Consider the following 23,599-nt stretch of genomic DNA (forward strand, 5'->3'; position numbering starts at 1 on the left):
CTTTCCTTAACACATTTCTCATTCTCTTCGAGAGTTGCTTTCCATTAGAACATTCTAAATGGAGTACTAGCAGTAAAAGGCAGCCTGGGTGGCTGACTAATGGGATAAGGGTATCATGTAGAACAAAGTGGGAATTATATAAAAATGTTAGAAGTAGTCACAAACAGTAGTGTAAGGTGCTTAAAAAAGTTATTAGGAAGGCAAAGAGTATGTGGTATGCAAATAGAATAGGTAATTCACAGGATAAAATTAAAACCATATGGTCAGTTGTGAAGGAAGTGTCTGGTCAGCAGCACAAGGTCAACAACATAAACTCAGTTCATATTAAAAATATTTCTGTTACTGATAAATCAGATATATGTACAGTATTTAACAATCATTTTCTGAGCATCACTGGTGAATTACATTAAAATGAATTAGTTTCTACAGGGAATCATATAACTCTCTTGGCAAATGCCTTTTCAAGATTCAGTTAATAATTATATCACTGAAGACTAAGGACTCTCATGGATATGATGGACTGCCTAGCAGAATATTAAAGTACTGTGCTGCACACGTTAGCCCTGTACTTAGCCATTTATTTAATTTTTCCTTGAGGCATGGTCAGTTTCCTGAACGATTAAAGCACTCAGTAGCAAAAAAAGGAGAAAGATATAATGTAGACAATGTTAGACCTATTTCTATGCCATCAGTGTTTTGCTAAAGTTATTGAAAAGAGTGTGTATGTAAGTATAATTGATCATTTTATATCGCATAATTTGCTATCAAATGTACAGTTCAGCTTTAGAAGTCATTTAACAAGTTAAAATGCTATATTCTCTTTTCTCTGCAAGGTACTGGATGGGTTAAACAAAAGGTTTCGAATGCTTGGCATATTTTTTTGATTTAACTAAGGCGTCTGATTGTGTTGACCACAAAATATTGCTCCAGAAGTTGGACCATTACGGAATAAGGGAAGTAGCTCATAATTGGTTCACCTCTTACTTTAACAACAGAAAGCAACAGGTTATTATTCACAATGTTGAGAATTGCTGTGACATGGGGTCTGTTTGGGTACGATCAAATGAGGGGTGCCCCAGGGATCAGTGTTGGGGCCACTCTTGTTCCTTATTTATATAAATTTTATATAAATGATATGCCCTCTAGTATTACAGGTAACTCTAAAATATTTCTGTTTGCTGATGACACTAGCTTGGTAGTGAAGGACATTGTGTGCCACATTGGCTCTGTTTCAAATAGTGCAATTTGTGACAGAAGTTCATGGGTTGCAGAAAATTAACTAACACTAAATCACAGTAAGACTCAGTTTTTACAGTTTCTAACACACAATTCAACAAAACCCAACTTTTTAATTTCACAGAATGAGCACATGATTAGTGAAACTGAACATTTCAAATTTCTAGGTGTTCAAATAGGTAGTAATCTGTTGTGGAAATCCCATGTTCAGGATCTTGTTTAAAGACTTAATGCTGCCATTTTTACTATCTGAACAGTATCTGAAGTGATTGTTCAACACAAAAATTAGTCTACTTTGCTTATTTTCATTCGCTTATGTCGTTATTGTATTTTATTTTGGGGTAACTCTCCCCATTCTAAAAGGCTCAGAAACAGGTGGTTCGGGCAATAAGTGGTATAAGTTCTTGAACCTCTTGTCGGCCACTGTTCACTAGTCTGGGTACTTTGACACTAACCTCTCAATATACATATTCTTTACTGTCATTTCTTGATAACAATATCAGCTTATTCCCAAGAATAAGCAGCATCAGTTAATAGTCAGCAGAAATCCAACTCTTGTGCAGAAAGGTGTACAGTATACTTCTGCATCTATTTTCAATAAGATACCACAAGAATTCAAAAATCTTTGCAGTAATCCACGCACTTTCAAATCGAAACTGAAAAACTTATGGCTTGACTGTTTTTTTGGGTTCATAAGCAATTTATGTTTATCTGTTATTACTTTTATGTTGTAATTTCATGTACTTGCATGTTCCATGAACTTTGAGATTTACTCCTCAAATTTAGTCCTCCGAAACCTGCCAAAAAAAAACCTGCATGCATGATGCCTTTTCCAATGGCGATTTCATCTTTTAGCAGTATAACTGTCAATGTCCCAGAGCCCAAATTTACCTCGTGTAAAGCCTGTAGAACCCACCTGGATTGCTATTGGGTACCTTCACTGCATATGTAAATCAGCGGCTATTTATGTGAATTACATGACCTGTGCATAGACATCTAACGCAACATACCTCCACAAAGCAGTCAACAGAGTGTTGGATCCCAGATATGCAGAATCAGTGATGTATTTTATTCCAAAGATGGACAAACAAGGTATTATGCAGGAGGTCATAGTGTTTTGGCACATCAGTGTAAGTATACTGGGGTTTGTAATCCTCAGAAGCCTTATTAGCTGGACCACAGACAGCAAAAACATTTCTTTACCAACTGTTTCATCAATTTTTTAACAACTCTAATAGACAAATTTGTAGCTCATGTCTCACCAATTAGAAAACGTCATATGGAGCAGACTATTCCCTCAATATGTTGTGTCGTCTTCCTAAGGAAATCATCTACAAAGCTATCTCTACATATTACCCTGAACAACAACAACATGGAAATGATATAGTGCTACTCACCATGTACAAGAGGTCTTGACATGCAGACACACACACAGAGGGAGGGAGGGAGGGAGGGAGGGAGGGAGAGAGAGAGAGAGAGAGAGAGAGAGAGAGAGAGAGAACTCCCCTTTCCTCTTTCTAAGCATGCCTTCCAACACTGCACTTCGCAGCCTTATCCTGTCCCCATCGTGTCCTTGCACACTCCCACAGGCAGCACAACAACCTCTCTCACCAGTATCCTGCAATCTCTTCCCCTCTCCACCCAATGCCTCTTCCTTACCCCTACACCACACACCCTGGCAGATTGCTGCTCATTTCATATGCAGTCGCAGTTGGGGCTCCAGTGCCTGGAGATGGTAGCCATGTGTGTGGAGCTGAGTTTGTGTGGATGAGTGCACATTCTTTATTTAGGAAGGACTGTCCAAAAGCATAATATTTTAGTAGTTTTTTCATTGTGCCTGTCTGATTTAATGCCTCCTCTATATGGTGAGTAGCAATCTATCCTTTCCACAGTTACAGTTCAATGCACTATCACTAAAACAAATTTGTGTGGCACCTCCACACAGCTTCAGCCTTCAGATACTTTGCATCCAAATTGATTATCCCAGCATTGATGGGAAAGGCTATTTTAAATGTTCGTACAAAGAAAATAGGATTTATTTCTGCTTCAGACTTAAAACATGGAAACTTGTTGGATAGACGAATTCCATTATCCAGACAAAATTCCTCCCACCACTTGTCTGCATTCACCTCATTCTGGGTGAAGGCATAATACTCCCTTTTAATTCTCCCTGGTTTTCAGAGTCCTCAGATTTCATTTAAAATCAATAGTGTGGGTCCTACAATCTCTATTTAAGCTTTCCTTACTAACAATCCTCCTATTGGAATGTTTCTTTTGATTCACTAATCAAGCAGATGTTACAGTTCACCTGTTTCTTTAAAGCTTTGACTTCCTGTCTATTTTCCCTTAACTCAGTTGCAACATCCAAGAAACCTTTTTACTGTAATTTTCTTTGAGCATTTACATCAATAGACACTTTCTGCTTTAGTATAGAGTACTTCTTAATTGTTGTTGAATACCTCTTTCAAACATGAAATCAGATAGATAAAAATCTACTCACCAAGTGGTGGCAGCAAAAGACACAAATAAAAGATGGTTATACTTATGCAAGCTTTTGGAGTCAGTGGCTTCTCCTTCCAGCAGATGGGTTGAAGGGGAAGGAAGAGGGATGAAGGAAAAGGACTGGAGAGGTTTAGGAAAAGGCGTAGATTTTGGAAAAGTGACCCAGAACCGTGGGTCAGGGGAGATTTACCAGACGGGATGAGAAGGAAGTCAGCGGTGACCCCTGATCTGCAGTTCTGAGCGACTTTTCCTAAATCTACCCCTTTTTCCTAAACCACTACAGTCTTTTCCTTCACCTGTCTTCCTTCCCCTTCAACTCTTCTGCCAGAAGAAGGAGCCACTGGATCCAAATGGTTCAAATGGCTCTGAGCACTATGGGACTTAACATCTGAGGTCATCAGTCCCCTAGAACTTAGAACTACTTAAACCTAAGGACATCACACACATCCATGCCCAAGGCAGGATTCGAACCTGTAAATGTAGTTTCCCCCCCCCCCCCCCCCCCAATGGTCATTAGCGCCCAGACTACGTTAGGAATGCACTGCGCACTGCGAGGCACAAGTTTAAAACAGTAACTAAAAGGGAAAACACGATAAAAGACAGACTGACAGGCATAGGATTAAAAAAAAACGGCATAATCAAATGTCCTTAGAGAGGTTTGTCAAGTTGATAAACCGAAGAACGCGAGCAGCTGCTCGTGGGTCATCCGCTAAAATGGCATCTAGAGTACATGGCAGGCCAAGATCAAGACGCAGTGTGTTAAAATCCGGACAGGACATTAAAATGTGGCAGACCGTCAGCAATTGCCCACATGGGCAGAACGGCGCCGGCGCAGCCGTCAGCAGATGGCGATGGCTGAACCGGCAGTGTCCAATTCGTAACCGGGCCAAAACAACCTCCTCCCGCCGAGAAGGGCGGGAGGAGGACGTCCAAGCCGCGGGAAGAGGTTTCAAGGCCCGAAGCTTGTTGTCTGTAAGTGCAGCCCAATCGGCATGCCACAGCGATAAAATGCGCCGACAAATTACCCTGCTACAATCTGACGAAGGGGGACAACAAGAAGCTGTCCGAGGCTGGAGGACCGCAGCCTTGGCCGCGGCATCTGCAGCTTCGTCCCCAGGGATACCAACATGGCCAGGAACCCACATAAAGCTAACCGGAGAACCGACGTCCACCAGCTGCTGAAGAGAGCGTTGGATCCGGTGCACGAAAGGGTGAACCGGATACGGATCACTTAGGCTCTGGATAGCGCTCATGGAATCGGAGCAGATGACATAAGCAGAATGTCGGTGGCGGCAGATGTAAAGAACAGCCTGGTAAAGGGCAAAGAGCTCAGCTGTGAAGACCGAACAATGGCCATGGAGCCGGTATTTGAAACTTTGTGCCCCGACGATAAAAGAACACCCGACTCCGTCATTGGTCTTTGAGCCATCTGTATAAATGAAGGTCAAATTAATGAACTTCGAACGAAGTTCGACAAAACGGGAGTGGTAGACCGAACCGGGGTAACCTCCTTTGGGAGCGAGCTGAGGTCAAGGTGAACGCGAACCTGAGCCTGGAGCCAAGGTGGCGTGTGGCTCTCGCCCACTCTAAAGGTTGCAGGAAGTGAAAAATCAAGGTGCTGAAGGAGGTGATGAAAGCGAACTCCAGGGGGTAGCAGGGCAGAGACATACAACCCGTATTGACGGTCGAGAGAGTCGTCAAAAAAGGAACGATAAGACGGGTGGTCGGGCATTGACAGTAGCCGACAGGCATACCGACAAAGCAGTATATCGTGCCGGTAGGTGAGTGGCAATTCACCGGCGTCAGCATGAAGACTCTCGACGGGACTAGTATAAAACGCTGCGATCGCACGACGTAAACCCCGATGGTGTATGGAGTTGAGGCGGCGTAAGATGGATGGCCGTGAAGAGGAGTATACGAAGCTCCCATAATCCAGCTTGGAGCGGACGATTGACCGATATAGACGAAGTAGGACGGTTCAATCCGCCCCCCATGACATACCACTGAGAACACGGAGGAGATTTAGAGAACGGGTACAACGGGCAGCCAAATATGACACATGTGGAGACCAGCTAAGTTTCCTGTCAAATGTAAGACCTAAAAATTTTGTTGTCTCCACGAATGGGAGAGCAACAGGACCGAGTCGTAAGGACGGTGGGAGAAACTCTTTGTAGCGCCAGAAGTTAATACAGACCGTCTTCTCGGCAGAAAAACAGAAGCCATTGGCGACACTCCAGGAGTAAAGACGGTCCAGAGAACGCTGAAGACAGCGCTCCAGGAAACATGTACGCTGCGCGCTGCAATAGATGGTAAAATCGTCCACGAAAAGGGAGCCTGATACATCAGCTGGGAGGCAATCCATTATTGGATTGATCGCTATGGCGAAGAGAGCGACGCTCAAAACTGAGCCCTGTGGCACCCCATTCTCCTGGCGAAAGGTGTCCGACAGGACAGAACCCACACGTACCCTGAACTGTCGATCCATTAAAAAGGAACGAATAAAAAGAGGGAGGCGACCATGAAGGCCCCATGTATGCATGGTGCGGAGAATGCCCGCCCTCCAACAGGTGTCGTAAGCCTTCTCCAAATCAAAGAACACAGCCGCGGTCGGGCGCTTCCGCAAGACGTTATTCACAATGAAGGTCGACAAGGTAACCAGATGGTCAACAGCAGAGCGGCGCCTACGAAATCCACATTGTACATTGGTAAGTAGGTGTCGAGACTCGAGCAGCCAAACCAAACGAGAGTTAACCATTCGCTCCATCACTTTACAGACACAGCTGGTAAGCGAGATGGGTCGATAACTGGAAGGCAAGTGCTTGTCCTTCCCCGGCTTAGGAATCGAGACAACAATAGACTCGCGCCAGCATGCGGGAACATGCCCCTCAATCCAGATGCGATTGTAAGTACGAAGAAGAAAACCTTTACCCGCAGGAGAAAGGTTCTTCAGCATTTGACTATGAATAGAATCAGGCCCTGGAGCGGAGGACCGTGACCGGGCAAGTGCGTTTTCGAGTTCCCGCATGGTGAATGGGGCATTATAACTTTCACGATTCGAGGAGCGGAAGTTAGGTGGCCTAGCCTCCTCTGCCTGTTTGCGGGGGAGGAAGGCAGGGTGGTAATGAGCGGAGCTTGAAACCGCTGCGAAAAAGCGGCCTAAGGCATTGGAGACATCCTCAGGGGCCACAAGGACATCATTCACGACCGTCAAGCCAGAAACTGGTGAGAGGACCTTAGTGCCAGATAGCCGGCGCAGGCTACCCCAGACAACAGAAGAAGGAGTAAAACTGTTGAAGGTGCTTGTGAAAGCAGCCCATCTGGCTTTCTTGCTTTCTTTAATAATACGACGACACTGTGCACGTAATCGTTTATAAGTGATACAATTCGCCGCTGTAGGGTGGCGTTTAAAGGTGCGTAAAGCACGTTGACGAGCACGTAAAGCGTCTCTACATGCTGCGGTCCACCAGGGGACCGGTATGCGACGTGGAGAAGAAGTAGGGTGAGGGATGGAATATTCAGCAGCAGTGAGAATGACTTCCGCGAGGTGTGCGACCTGACGATCGCAGCTTGTGAAGATTTGATCCTGAAAGGTCGCCCTGGAAGAGAAGAGCCCCCAGTCTGCTTTGGAGATGGTCCAACTAGGTGAGCACGGAGAGGGGGTATGCTACAGGAGATGGATAACACGCGGGAAGTGGTCGCTCGAATATGTATCAGAAAGTGCATACCACTCAAACCGGCGTGCAAGTTGGGTAGTACATAGAGAGAGGTCTAAATGGGAATAGGTGTGAGATGTGTCCGAAAGAAAAGTAGGGGCACCAGTATTGAGGCAGACAAGATTGAGCTGGTTGAAAAGGTCTGCTAACAGGGAGCCCCTCGGCCAGGATGCTGGAGAGCCCCAAAGGGGATGGTGGGCATTGAAGTCTCCAGTTAACAAAAATGGTGCAGGTAGCTGAGCAATAAGTTGCATTATGTCTGCCCTGGTAACGGCAGACGACGATGGAGTGTAAACGGTACAAATGGAAAATGTAAAAGTGGGGAGAGTAATTCGGATGGCAACTGCCTGCAGGCCGGTGTGCAATGTGATGGGATCGTAGTAAATATCATCCCGGACCAGCAACATAACCCCTCCATGAGCCGGAATACCTACCACAGGGGGTAGGTCAAAACGCACAGAGGTGTAGTGTGCCAAGGCAATTTGATCGCATGGGCGTAGCTTTGTTTCCTGGAGGGCTACGACGAGCGGATAGTGCAAGCGGAGCAGCAACTTCAAGTCCTCTCGGTTGGAGCGAATGCTGTGAATATTCCAGTGAATAAGTGCCATCGTAAGAAGAAAAGGAAGATGAAAGAAGGGGTCACCTCGAAGGCCGCTGAGGGCCTGGCTTCGAGCGAGGGCTACGATGAGCGGACAGTGCAAGCGGAGCAGCAACTTCAAGTCCTCTCGGTTGGAGCGAATGCTGCGAATATTCCAGTGAATAAGTGCCATCAGAAGAAGAAAAGGAAGATGAAAGAAGGGGTCACCTCGAAGGCTGCTGAGGGCCTGGCTTCGAGCGAGCACTGCCGCCGCTATCAGTAGGCGGACAGTCATCGTCCATTGGTTCTATAGGTTCATCGGCCATCTTGGTAAGATGGCCGGGAGGGGGAGCTTCCTCCGCCGGTGAACAGCCAGATGTTCGGCTACCAGCAGTGCGGCCAGGCGAAACGGATGACGGCCTGGGGTGGCAACCGCTGGGTGGCGCAGGAGAAGAAATGCGCCGTGGCGGAGAAGGAGAACTGTGCTTCCTATGAGCCTTCTTGGAAGGTCGTTTGGTGGAAGTACTGGTCGATGGCTGGGAGGTCGAGGTACGTAGGAAGTCTGCACGGGACGGTTCCTTCTTGAAGGCCTGTGCATCTGACTTCTGGGTCTTCGTCTTAGCAGAAGCTGATGAAGGGGCTTGTGTCTGTGGGCTGATGGGAGCAAGAGGGGACGTCGACCGCGCGATCTTAGCACTGGCCGAACGGACGACCGTGGTGCTGAAGGTCAGATCGCATGTCTGGGTTGCCACTTCCCTGGTAGTCCGAGGAGAGGCGAGGACAGTACTGGGACACTTTCTCTTTGACCCGAATTTCTTGGATACAGCGTTCTTCCTTATAGATGGGACAGTCGCGGGAGGACGCTGCATGGTCACCCTGACAGTTCACACAATGAGGAGACGGAGGTGGACAGTCACTCTCATGGGCATCCCTACCACAAGTGACACATTTAGCCGCATTGGAACAAGACTGGCGAGTGTGATTAAAACGCTGACACTGGTAGCAGCGCGTAGGTGTCGGGACATAGGGGCGAACAGAAATAACCTCGTAGCTCGCTTTGATGCGCGATGGCAGCTGAACACTATCGAAGGTCAAGAAAAGTGTCCGGGTCAGTACAAGGTCATTGTTGACCTTTTTCATGACCCTGTGGACAGCCGTCACGCCCTGCTCAGCGAGGAAAGACTGCATCTCCTCGTCAGTCAATCCGTCTAGGGATTTAGTGTAGACTACACCACGAGACGAATTCAAAGTTCGGTGAGCCTCCACCCGGACAGGGAACGTGTACAGGAGTGTGGCTCGAAGCAGTTTCTGTGCCTGAAAGGCGTTCTCAGTTTCTAGTAACAAGGTACCATTACGCAACCTGGTACACGACTTGACAGATCCGGCTATGGCATCTACGCCCTTCTGGATAACGAAAGGGTTGACAGAGGAGAAATCCTTTCCGTCCTCAGATCGAGAAACGATGAGGAACTGTGGGGCAGGCGGTAGTACTTTCGTCACTGGTGGCTGGTCATGTTTCCATTTGTGGGCAGAAGTCGAGAGAGAAGAAGAGAAATCCATTGCGGAGGAATTCCCCATGATTGCCAGCATCTCCGATGGCGCGCTCCTTCCTTATGGGGACCCTCTCAGAGGGCACTCCCGCCTTAGGTGAATGTTTACACCTCAGGTCACACTTCCCGAGAAACGGACGGAGGGACCAATCGGCACGGTCAGAAGGTATCAGCTCAGGCAATCACCCCTCCCCGGGCCTGGCCTTTACCAGGGGGTACGTGCGTGCCTTACTTGTCTACCCAGGGCGGGGAATTACGTGTTACCCCATCACCGGCTACGCGTGCGAACGCGTGGGTCGGCCTTCAGGCGTGCACAGGGAGGAAGGAAGAAGAGGAAAAGGAAGAGAGAGAGGACAGACTGTCTCAAACGCCGAGGCGGAGACCAGAGAAGGCAAGGAGAAGAAGGCAAGGAGAAGAAGGCAAGGAGAAGAAGGCAAGGAGAAGAAGGCAAGGAGAAGAAGGCAAGGAGAAGAAGGCAAGGAGAAGAAGGCAAGGAGAAGAAGGCAAGGAGAAGTAGGCAAGGGAAAGAGTAAGGAAGACTGAGATGGAGAAGAACAAAGAAAGGAACCAACCAAAAGAAGGAAGAAACGAGAAATGAAAAACCAAAAAGACCACAAATATAGGTCGTGGAACCGTCCGTCTCCGGACGCAGGCGCTAACTACCCCCTTGAGGGGGATGGGCTCCTTTTAGTCGCCTCTTACAACAGGCAGGAATACCTCGGGCCTATTCTAACCCCCGGACCCGCAGGGGGGTGTAAATGTAGTGGTCGCGCGGTTCCAGACTGAAGCGCCTAGAACCGCTCGGCCACACCGGCCGCCCACTGGATCTGAGAGGTTCCGTAAGTATAACCTCCTTTTAAATGTGTGTCTTTCTGCCACCATTTGGTGATTAGATTATTATCTATCAGATTACAGTATACTGTCAAAAACTTAATATTTTTAATTGTTATCTTTCAAACAAGTTATTTTTAACCAATTCTTCTTGTAATGTAAGTTTTTAACTGTTTAACTGATTGTCAATTGTATTCAAATCTAATTTTAACTGTCTTTTTTTTTTTCTACTCTCAACTATGCAGTACGAACTTGCAATCACTTGTCAAGTTATGTCATACCATCATTTAATTCAGCAAATCTGTCTGTATTATGTTGGTTAGAAGCTAAAAATACAATTGACAAGTTCTCTATTTTTTAGTTTGACTACCTACCTCTTTATTTCAATACTGTCTGTTTTGGTATTTAACTCTTTACTTTGATCTGATATCTGTACGCATAATTCTTTGTTTAAATCCACTACCACTTCTTTAATTTAATCTGATTCATTACTGGTAGTGTATAATCTTATTGAAGCTAGTAGCTTTTAACAAAGAAAGTTAATTTTCTTTCTTCTTGTTGTTATTTCACGCAAAGTTTCACAAACGCACTCTCTGGTAGTTCAATTTGACCTTGTTCACTTTTACAATCATCTTCCTCTGTTCATGGTCAGCGTCAGTATTGTCTGCTACCGTAGCAGTGATGTTGGCTGCATCAATCTGCTACTGCACACCGAAAAACTGTGTTCCCTCTGGTGACAGCAGTTGGTAGCTGGGGTCCTGGCACACGCAGTAATGCATCAGCTGGTGACAACCATGGTGTTTATCGACCTCATAAGTGTTACAAAAATTATATGGGAAAGGATGCGAGATTTTCTCAGCACCCACTGCTGTTTTAAATAATCGGCTCCAATCATTCTTCTTTTGGGTAATATGATTGGAGGCTATTACTTATGAAACATCACTGGTCTTGACTCCTTGTTTCTTTTTTTGACAACTTTTTTCCCTTAGGCCTTTCATGGTCACCAGATATAATGGTTCTCTTGCTAGAGATTTTCTTTCAAACAGTGGACTCAGTTTGAGAAAAGGCAATTAACTTGAAAAAGGAAAAATAATTACAATTCTTTTCCTTGTCACTACGATGTATTCTGCAGCCCAGTTATCTTTGCTGATATGTAACACATTTTTACCATTTATATTACATTTTTTGCTCAACTGAGCTAATGTAAAAGACTTATTACTTCTGTGATAAGTTTTCCAGTCACTCTCAAAAAACAGTCCAGAGTACTTAACTACATTTAAAAAAAGAACAAGGCATCATGAAGCTTGTCCCCTGAACATTTCTGGTCTGTAGGGCAGGTGCCGCAGCACCCAGTCTATACTATGTGGCAGATGAACCCCAGTTAGCTGCGATGTTCATATATAAAAACCAACCAGAATCGAATTCTTTTGAAAAAAATTAAAAACATTAAATAATTAATAATCCATTAAATGCACAGTGAAATTAGGCATTACTCGTGATTGCACCAAAATCAGGATTACTAACAGAAATGTCAACACTTTTGTGTCATTACAAGTTCAAACTGTCCTTGCTTCTGTAAAAGGTTTTCTAATGACTGACTTGGATTTAAATCTGTTTTGCTGTGACGATTCTTTTGTGAGCGTAGTATGCACACCTTCAGTCTCATAACCAAAATAATGTGACTTACATGTTCATTTGAAATTCCTAATCCTGAAGCAGTTTAATGCCAAGTGACATCATGATTCACCTGAATCAGCTTTCAACTTGTTTCTTGTGGAAGTACTTAGTTGTTGCCAATAGCTGTTCTATTTCTGGCTATCAGGCAATGCAACTATTCTAAATTTTTCATCAATGCACTTTATAATACAATCCTCTCCATTACTCATAATAGCACCCCTGCCATCTTTCTAGACGAAAAAGTGATGTCAGCATTTGTTTCAAGCAATACTCAAGGTTCAATTTCTACATCAGTGAGCAATCAACCAGTGACTGTGGTGGGCTGATTGCAGTAACAACTTCACACAACCTGTTACATGTGTTTCATATTGTTTTTGTTGAGCATTGTTGAGGCTTTCTACTAACTCAGAAATTGTGTCAGTCAACTCTCACAATCAATATCTACAAAAATTACTTTCAGAAAACACACACTTTTTCCCACATAATTTAAATCCAATAATTTGGAATATTTGGTGCTGTTTTTTCATACTGGAACACTGATGTATAATTACAAAAGAATAAAAACAAATTAAGTAAGAAATATGAAAAAAGGTAGAGTGGAAAAACGTGCGTGTTCTGGATGTGTAATGTAACTTTCTTACAGAATAGTTTACTCTAGACGTTTTGTGTCACATCAAACAATATTAAAGTAACTGCTATAATAATTATAAGATGCTGCTCAACTCCATCATTAGAACATGAAATCTCTTCAATTACAAAAAAAGGCCCATTTCCAGAAGTTTTTATTTATTTAGATGCAGCCCGTTATGATGAAATGCAAAACGGTGCCCGTTCATACAGCATACTGCAAACATTCAAGGTACAGACAGTAAAAAAAAAAAAAAAAAAAGTGGTTGCTGCAGTCTTTCTATTTGATCGAAGCTCATGAAATATTTCCAAACAAATCTAATCCAACGGAAGATATCACAATGTAGTCTCTTTAACATTATTGCTGCTGTTGTGGTTGTTGTTAAAAATAAGGAACACAACAGTCTCTCTCTCTCTCTCTCCCCCCCCCCCCCCCCCCTTTTGTCACTGATGATCAGCTTTTCAATTTTGGACCACTCCTCTCTATCATCTTAACAACAATCACCTTCAAATGTTTATTGTTGTCATGTGCAAATATTAAGCTCAAGTAATAGACATATAGACATTTGTCTGTGTATTTTATAAGACCCTGTAGATAGATCTCAATGGCTGGTGAAAGCTAACATAAAATTTCATAAAATATAGTCAATTTTTTCAAAAAGATAATTCATCTGACAAGAAGACTTCGCGGCAATTGGATTTTTGTAATTTTTTAATATTTATGGTATGTGAAATTCAGATCTTAAATATCCATCGTGAAAGCAGTTAAATGCAACTCTCAAAAACTCCTGAGAAAATCAACTTTGAAGTACTCTGAATGTGTTTAACAACCTAAAGTAACGTACAGATTTTGACAGGCAGGTAGATTGCTCACCCGCGACATGGGCAGCCTTGGTTAGATTCCTGTCCGATACAAATTTTTAAACAATGGTGCATGTTTTATGAGCACTTCCGTGAAGCATAAAATATACATATAATGTAATAGATAAAAAATCTACTCGCCAAGTGGCAGCAGGAGAATAGTCTTATTTATGCAAGCTTTCAGAGCCAATGGGTTTTACAAACTCTACATCTTTTCCTACCCCTTTCCAGTCTTTTTCCTTCACCCTTCTTCCTTCCTCTTCAACCCTTCTGACGGAAGAAAGAGCCATTGGCTCCAAAATCTTGCATCTGTAAAACCTTTATATCCGTGTTTTCCTGCCACAGCATGTGTATAGGTTTTTTAATCTATCCAATTATATTATATTGTAAAAAACTGATTATTTTCATTGTTATAGAATACACACAAGTGGAAAAAAATCTGTAGTGCTACAGTCTGGTAATTACTGGACCTAGTCTCATTTCGGCTACTATTTATCGAATTCTTACATCATTTAAATATAATATTCATCAAATATATGCTGATTAATACATATCTAATTGCCATTTTTATGAAAAAGGAATGTCTTCTTATTTCTAATTATATATCAATTACAAAAATCCAGCTTTCATTGCTAGTACAAATTCTTAATTACCAATCTTTTATAAAAAATTTGTTAAGGAAGGTTGCTTAAATTTTAAAAAATTGCAAAATAAACATTTTTTTTTTTTCATTTTGATGTATTTTACACTTCACAGACATGTTCATAGAACTTTAATATTTGTTAAAAATTTGCCCCACCCTGGAATCAAACATAGGGCATCCACGTGGTAAGCGAGCATTCTACCGAAGAGCCACACAGCCGGTTGAAAAACGGATTTTACTTTAGCATGTTAAACAAGCTTGAAAATAATTTTTGGGAGCTGCGTCTAACTGCTTAATCTGATTGCTGTGTGATCTCCTTGTGAGAAATATATCAAATTATGGGACAGAACTGCTGGCCAGTAATTACACAGAGGAGACATATTTCAGTGCTGTCAACAGGTACATATAGAAGTACATACACTATTCTAGTTTTCAGAATTAATAGTTCCACCATTATGGATGAGAAAGGGATGGACTGGGGAAGGTAAAAAAAGGAATTATTAGTACATACTTTTACAAGTGTTTATTGGCAGTACTAAAATTTCGCCTCGTGAACTGGCCAAAAATCTGCCTCATGATTTTAGAAAATTTAGCTGCATCTACAATGGTTTATACTGTCAAAGCATTTTAACTACTGCTGCTAAAAACTGAAGCTTATTTCTAATAAGGGGAGTTTCATTTTAGCCACTAAGGGTTTTTTTTTATCTATATTCTCATCTTCAGGTAGAAATTCCATGATGCTCATGTAATTGATGCACAAGACATGCTGGTTCAAGCTGCAGATGCTGCAGAATGTGGCTAATACGCGAGTACACAGGCAAAATAGTAACAAAGAAACCACCCCGTCCTCACAACAGAAGTTAATGAAGTGGACTGAGAATATGGAAAGTATTGAGAATATGATTTTTGTTCACAAGTACATTCTGAATATTGAAAACTAATAATGTTTCTCTAACTTAATTTGAAAAAGCAGCTTACCATTGTACACAATGTCATTTCTAATATTTTTTGCTAATATCACATATAATTGATCACAATAAATCACAGTGATATAACAGTTGTGACTGTGATGAAGTGTCTAGCAATTCACAACAGAAACACATACATAAAACAGCATTTGATGTAGAATGAAGTTACTGATTTTGTGGCCCACAAATTCTGTAAATCATGTTATCTGGTTGAACTGCGGCTTCCTTTGTAGTCTCTGAATTTCTTCGGCTGCCTTGTAGATACTGACTGCTAATATATTCTGAATCTCTTGCACCATTATCACATTGTTTGCAAATTTAGATAAAAAAAATATCTTTCCTATTTCCAGTGATGATTTTTCAGAAATTGGAAGGTCGTACCTGGAAGCGCAATATGCCAACACCATCTATGCTAAAATTATAGGTCTATGGTTACATGTTCGCCCAGATATGTCCCAGCCACCATGGTCACATTTCTTTTAGTGACCACCAAATAGTAATGGGAAGGACAATATTAGATTTATAGACTGCTCATGCTAACTGACCTAAGTTCTAACAACAGTTGCTTCCAAGGATGTTGTGGAGCACCTTGGAAATAAAAATGACACTATTTATTTATTCATACACTTCTTACCAAACACAGAGAATTTTTAGAATCTGTGAAAGAATAATAAACAAATTTTTCATTTAAATTTTAAAGTTTGAGAAAGATCTGTGTTCATGAACAACAACAATTATGGAAAGGAAAGATTGCTACTCACCATAAAGATGACACGTTGAGCTGCATACAGTCACAACGAAAAGACTTAACAGCTTTCAGCCAAAGCCTTCTTGAGAAAGGAAAATGCACTTGCATTCACACAAGCAAGCACAATGTCTCTGACACATTCTGGTTGGAGGTCTTCTGTGCCTAAGGTGTGCTTGTTTGTGTAAATGTGCAAGTGTTTTCCTTTCTAAAAAAGGCTCTGGCTGTAAGGTTGATATATATAACAATCTTTTGATTGTTCCTGTCTGCAACTCAACATGTCATCTTTATGGTGAGCAGCAGTATATCCTTTTCATAACTGTTGATATTCCAACCTGGACTTTCCTACGTTCATGAACAGTTGGTTAAAGGCAACCTACCTTTTATTCATGAACGAAGGCACTGAAAATCATGTTGTGGACCTTCCAAGTTTTCTGCACTCACTTGATCTCGACAGAGCAATGGATAAATCACTGGTCTCATATTCTGGAGATCAGGTTGAAGTATGTATTTGTCCATAATAAATAAATAAATGTCGTGTGACTAGGGCCTCCCGTCAGGCACACCGTTCAATGGGTGAAAGTCTTTCGATTTGATGCCACTTCGGCAACTTGCGTGTCGATGGGGATGAAATGATGATGATTGGGACAACACAACAACCAGTCCCTGTGCGGAGAAAATCTCCAACCCAGCTGGGAATCGACATTCTGTTGCACTGACCACTCAACTACCGGGGGAGAGGAGGGGGAGGGGGAGGGGGGGGGCGGACTGTCCATAATGATTTTACATTCCTTAAAGTAAGGGACTCAAGATGTATACCAGTATAATAAATAAATCAAAGTAACAGTTGATTTCTTCTGTTATCCATGTCTACCAATTAACAACGAAAATTCTACGGATCTCATCTGTGGGATGATCATTCCTCATTTTGCAATAAAAACTACTTTTTTGGGTGAATGTTAACATTTTCTTGCATAATGAAAGAATCGTGGTCCTTCCGTTGTGATACACAGCCATGGAATATGACCAATAATAAGTTTTTGTGCCTCAGTATTTTGACGAGATACTACTATAATTGTGTAAGTTCCGTATTTCCATATCCAAAAAGTCAGTCTTCTATAATTTTGAATATGGGAATACAAAACTGATATGATTTTTACAGTATCTCAATAAAACACATCATCACAAAAGCTTCCTAGCCTTGGCCAAAACAGATAAATGAAGCTGTGCAGATTACTTGTGTTCAGATATAAGAAATAAGTTAATAACACTACATATACTGGTAATAGCAATATAAATAAAAATATAAGCACCCTGTTTATCATTTCATTTGCAGAACTGTCAATCCAAACCCAAGATTTGGGTTTTTAAGTGATTTAAAGAGTCCAATGATGAAGGTTACTACAATACAGGAACTGTCCCATTTCACATCTGCCAGATTGTACATTGTACTAGATTCACAAGGTAGCATCTGAATGCTCAACATCTGTCAGCTAGCTGCTTTACCACTAACACTGTCTGATAATAAGTACTTATGACACCATCTTTTGTAGCCATAAAGATTTTTCTTCCTGGCTATAGTTTCCACATTTCTTACTTATGTGCTTGCAGAATTTGAAATAAATACTATTTAAATAATGCAAGAGGAGTATGATCCTTTAACATCAAAACACAATAAAATCTGCCATAATTCAGTGCTCTTTGTTTGCTTAGAAAGTCAGACAATTAAAAATAAATTTAAACAATGTATGAAAGTTTAAGTGAGGTCCTTACCAAAGTGATTTGGATTTATCACCTCCATCAGCTTTCCCACAATGTATTCCCACAACTTAGGAAGCTTGGAAGGGAGATCTTTGCCAAAATAGGATGCTATGGATGTCAAAGCATACGATGCACCACGTCGCTGTATTTTATTTTGTTTTTGAGTCTGTTGAAGAAATGAATCACAGTTACTGAATATTCTGTTGATGAACTTACATTTACAAATGTTATCTGAAACCTTATACAGTTAATATGTACACACATCAACAATTACTTTGATAATGCATGACTGTCATCTTGGAGTTTTCACCATCTTGGTCAGTTTTGTTAAAGGTGTCACTCGTGCCCCAGACATGAGTCCTTGTCCCCTTAATAGCAGTCCTCTCAGCTCCTCCCCCCCACCCCCCCTCAAAAATACTTTAGATGAAAATTATTTACTGAGTATGCAAAAAGGCATGCAGCATTAAGATAAATCTGTCATCAACACAAATATTGGTTTGAACATTGCAGCACTTTGTTAGTCACCATCTGATTGGAGGAGGCATGTGTCTCCCTCTGACCTTTGGACAGACTTGCCCAGCCAGTTTAACATAGAATCTGAAACGCATTGCAACCTACCATTTTTCACATGTACAAGTCATTGCCAAAGGTGAAATATAATGGTAAGAAGATTTTTTGGTTTGTGGGATTTGTAATCCGACATTTAGCCACTGAGCCTGATACATTTTCCTACTAAATTTTGCTTAGTTTTCTGGATCATTCAGTCACTCATAGTCTGCAAACTCTCTGGCAAACTGTTTCTTCATTGGAATGTGGCTGCAGTTTATCTCCCAGAATTGTTTCAGCTACTCCATAATTTTTAATCTTATGAGAAACCACATGCAGAAAACATTTAACTACAATAATATTATTTTAATGATGGAAGCTGAAGAAACTATAACAATTTTAACAACAATATTAATAATAATAAAAAATTTTGAGGCATACATAACTTTTATTTATTTACTTAATATTGACGTTGAATGGCCTTTACTGGACCAGTTAAGGCAATTTCATAAAATGGATTTTTCAGTTTTCTGTTGGCCTCAGTACTATTTGTGGTGTCTCCGCCAGACACGACACTTGCTAGGCAGTAGCCTTTAAATCAGCCGCGGTCCAATAGTATACGTCGGACCCACGTGTCACCACTATCAGTGATTGCAGACCGAGCGCCACCACACGGCAGGTCTAGAGAGACTTCCTAGCACTCACCCCAGTTGTACAACCGACTTTGCTAGCGATGGTTCACTGACAAAATACGCTCTCATTTGCCGAGATGATAGTTAGCCTAGCCTTCAGCTACGTCATTTGCTACGACCTAGCAAGGCGCCAGTACCAGTTACTATTGATACTGTAATCATGTACTGGCAAGAGTGACACTCATCATTAATGGATTAAAGTTAAGTATTCCACCTGCTACGTCCGTTTTTCTAAAGTCTTAATTTCCTTGTCCTGTTCCAGACCTCATGTCAGCCTGCGTGAGGTAAAACGTGTGCCTTTCGGCTTCCTCTAGTACCCGGTGTTGGCTCTCCTGCCAACCCACAACATTGGCGACGAGGCAACACCGCGTTCGTAACTACACTGCCCTGATTTACTTGTGTAATGGCTTCGCCACCATCTCCAGATGTACTGTCCGAATTTTATCACTTACAGAATCAGCAGACGCAGGCTTTACTGGATGCCCTTGGACAGCTCGTCCAGGGTCAACGTGCAATGCAAAACGATGCGGCAGCCGCCGCTCCACTGCTAACGCAGCCACAACACGCAGTTGCACCAACTTTTCGTCCTTTTGATGCTGCCCTGGAAAGCTGGACGGAGTGGTCACGCCAATTTGGATTCCATCTCGCCGCCTACAGAATTCAAGGTAACGAGCGGCAGCCTTTTTTATTGTCCTCCGTAGGGGCACACATGTACCGTGTGATAGTCAAATTATTTCCCCGACGCGACGTAGCAACTCTGTCCTATGACAAAATTTTGTCTGCATTAGATGCATATTTCAAAGAATCAGTCAACGTAGTTGCCAAACGGTATACCTTCTTTCGTACAAAACGTACGGCAGGTCAGACTAATCGGGAGTGAGTTGCAACCTTGCAAGGCCTTACAGGGGATTGTGCTATGGTACGTGATGCAATTGCACAGAATGTTTCTGATGTTCATATAAGGAAACAGATTTTGAAACTAGTAAATCCCTCCCTTCAACAAGTGATGGACATATTGGATCGGTAGGACACACTTGACTTTGCTCAGGAATCATTTGAAACTTCGCCACCCGTGTGTCAGGTTAACCGGCCTGCCGGGTGAGCTGCACGGAACAGTAAACAGTCCTTGCGCCCGACCGCGCCGCTGCCACCAGTCTCTCAGCCACGTGTACCGCGCCGGCAAGCAAATGCAGTGCTAAAATCATGCCCGTGGTGTGCTACTAGACATTCGCGTGAGAATTACCCGTCACGCCAAGCTATTTGCTTTTACTGTAATAAAAAAGGACATGTTCAAAGTGTTTGCCAGAAAAAGCTCAGATCAGAAACTCAACATCATTCCAGGCCCTTTGCTTCGCGCCAGAAATGGAATCGAACCAAGGATACTCAGGCTCGTAAAACTTCGCCCATGGAAATTCATATAGTCAATTCCGTTCCGCTCAGTGCCACTCTCTCCAACGGTGACTGTGTTCGTCCCACAAATAGTGTGCGTCGACATCGCAGGAACTGCCGTCAAGTCACAGATGTTGAAGTTGAAAGTGTCGCATTCTCGGGAGAACGCGTTATTGCTCTTTCTGTCCTCGTATCGCTCTCAGCCCCGAGATGGTCGCTCGCCGGCTGAGTTGCTCCACGGTCGCCCTCATCGAACCTTGATGTCTTTGCTACATCCGCCGCATCAGGTTCCTGTGCAGTGGCAGACACCTGCTTTTGCTCCAGGCGACGTTGTCTACTACCGCAACTATCGAGGTTCACGGCGTTCGCTCAAAGGGTGCATTCTTCGCTGCCTTGGCTGCGCTATGTATCTGGTTTTGGGGGCCTCTGGTGAGGTGCGTCGGCATCTCAATCAGCTGCGCCTCTGTCGTCGCACGGGATCTGCCGCTCCCCGTCTGCTTTCAGCGATGGTGCCGTCCGGTCAGCGCCCTGGGGACCCATCTACTGGCTCGCCTCAGCCCCAGGTGTTACCGACGCTGCCTTCCATTTTGCCCCATGGCGACGCGACGCCGCCACCACCGCCGCCTGTTCTCCCGCTGGCGACGCCCGCAGTTGACGCGTCGCTGCAACCACCGGGCGCCTCCCTGGGTCAGGCACCGCTGATCGCTTCCTGTGACCAGTTGTTTTCCGACATGGAACTCTTGTCCGCTCCGGAGCATATGTCGTCTTCGCCCGTCGGGTGCCCCAGTCCGATGGAGGTCGACCCTTCGGCCCCTCCTGTCTCTCTGCGGGCGCATACACCGCATGTTGGCGTGCACCCTGGAGCAGGATTTCAGGCGTTTCCTAGCTCCCCGCGGTCCGAATGGCATGGGGCGGGTGGCACAGCCTCGCCTGTTGTTAGGATCCCCACCTCGTCGCAAATGTCAACATGGGGTCCTCCCCACGGCGGGCGGAAGCCTTATGCCACAACCGTGCGCCGATTTGCGGGGGAGGAATGTGGTGTCACCGCCAGACACCACACTTGCTAGGTGGTAGCCTTTAAATCGGCCGCGGTCCGATAGTATACGTCGGACCCGCGTGTCACCACTATCAGTGATTGCAGACCGAGCGCCGCCACACGGCAGGTCTAGAGAGACTTCCTAGCACTCGCCCCAGTTGTACAACCGACTTTGCTAGCGATGGTTCACTGACAAAATATGCTCTCATTTGCCGAGACGATAGTTAGCCTAGCCTTCAGCTACGTCACTTGCTACGACCTAGCAAGGTGCCAGTACCAGTTACTATTGATACTGTAATCATGTACCGTCAAGAGCAACACTCATCATTAATGGATTAAAGTTAAGTATTCCACCAGCTATGTCCGTTTTTCTAAAGTTTAATTTCCTTGTCCTGTTCCAGACCTCACGCCAGCCTGCGTGAGCTAAAACGCGTGCCTTTCGGCTTCCTCTAGTACCCGGTGTTGGCTCTCCTGCCAACCCACAACACTATTTCTCTCTCTCAGATCTCAACTTTCTTTCTCTGTCTGAAATCACACTTCTCATTATCTGTTGCTGACCTTAGTTTGCTGACTGGTTTGTTCATCTCAGAGTTTTATTTTATTTTTATTTTTATTTTGACTGTCTTGTTTTTTAAATCTTCTACGGTAATTTGTAGTTACCTGATAACATAACTTCCTTGATTTCTGTGACCCATCTAACGCAGTTTTTACTTTTCCATGACATCTATCATTCTCCTAATGATTACATTTTCTGTTATTCTGATTAGACGTCTAAGGAAAGTAAAGAATTTGTTCCCAACAATCCTCATTACTGGTTCCATTTTCTTGCACATAGGAAGCTAATCACTAGTATCTGTTTGCTTGCTATTTTTGACTATACACATTCTGATTAGTGTTCTTTCTATCTGTTTATGCAGTGTACATTGTTTTGGTAATAGTTTCACTTTCATGTTATTCGTGATTCTGTAACTGTTTTATAATATTTCAATTTTGTGGCAATTGAGAGGCCTTTACTGCTGTGGGCTACTTGCTGATATACTGGGCCTTGGTACATTGTTTCTTTTATTATGCAACATTGGCTTTTCATTGAGAATATAGTCTATGATTACTCCTATTTTTTTAATTTAGACTGTGATATCAATTTCATGTTATGATTTGTTTTTAAAAGTGGTGGGTCATTAACGTAATTTGTTTTCTTGAAGGATATTTCCATCTCGTATTTCCCGATTTAACTCATTGTCAAGTTCCTGAATGTCATTGGACAACAGAGCTAGCTCCTCAGTGAATCCCAAGCAGTTAAAATTTATTTTGTCTTTGGATCTTACAATTTTGACCTTTTTTTGGGGGTGGTGGTGGTGCGCGGTTACTGTGGTACCTTCCTTTCATTAGATATTCCTATCTTTCTCTCAGCACATATTCCAACCCACAGTTGAACAGCACTGATTAAATGCCATCTTCCTGTCTTAAGCCATGTTTCTCCTCTGAATTCAATTTTTACACTGTGTTGGCTAACGTTAAGTTCAACAAATTTCAGTAATTTTGAATGAGTCCTACATCTATCAAGATTTTCAATACTGAAGGTCTGCTGACACAATTTTATGCCCTCTTATACAACTCTATTATTTTATAAGTTTTATCATCATCTCCAGTTATTCCTCATTTCACGCACACAATTTGGATCAACCACAAATTAAGGTGGCTAGAATAAGGTTCTTGTTACCAGAATGCAGTTAAATCCGATGATGATGAAACTGAAGAGGCTACACAATGTGTTCAGCCACAACTGTAATTATGATTATGATCATCATTACCACCAAGATGAACTAACCACATTCACATAAATTGATCTGGTAGCAGAGAAACAAATGTGAGATACATTATGAGCCACAAACAAGAATTTTTATGAAAAAAATTATTGACTGCTCAAAGAGAATTTTGCACCATTATCCATGTCAGTTCTCTTTTGACCATAAGAAATTGTGTAAAGGAGGTGCAAGTAAACCTGCAACATTAATTCAACAGAGTGCACTTTGTCTCCAGCTGTTGACATGTCAATGTAGCTCGTGTACACTGTACAGCCTGCCAACATATCTCGAAGGGTCATTTGAAGCTTAGACCAGGTATGGCAAGGAAGGATATTAGAACAGGAAGTTGTCTGTCAAAGTAATATACACAAATAGCAACACCAAATGAACATTCAACCACTATCATAAGACTCAAAACATTCTAGATCTGATCAGCTGAC

The 23,599-nt window shown here is 42.8% G+C and overlaps 1 protein-coding gene across 1 annotated transcript in view; it reads right to left on the bottom strand.

The window, feature by feature from the left end:
* LOC124774960 (TATA-binding protein-associated factor 172) overlaps positions 1 to 23,599 on the bottom strand; it is a 307,412-nt gene that overhangs the window by 147,967 nt on the left and 135,846 nt on the right. Inside the window, exon 21 of the mRNA XM_047249684.1 lies at positions 17,704 to 17,857. Within this exon, the coding sequence (XP_047105640.1) occupies positions 17,704 to 17,857 (154 nt within the window). The remainder of the gene's footprint in view (positions 1 to 17,703; positions 17,858 to 23,599) is intronic.

This window comes from Schistocerca piceifrons, chromosome 2, assembly GCF_021461385.2.
Source record: "Schistocerca piceifrons isolate TAMUIC-IGC-003096 chromosome 2, iqSchPice1.1, whole genome shotgun sequence".
Taxonomy (NCBI): domain Eukaryota; kingdom Metazoa; phylum Arthropoda; class Insecta; order Orthoptera; family Acrididae; genus Schistocerca; species Schistocerca piceifrons.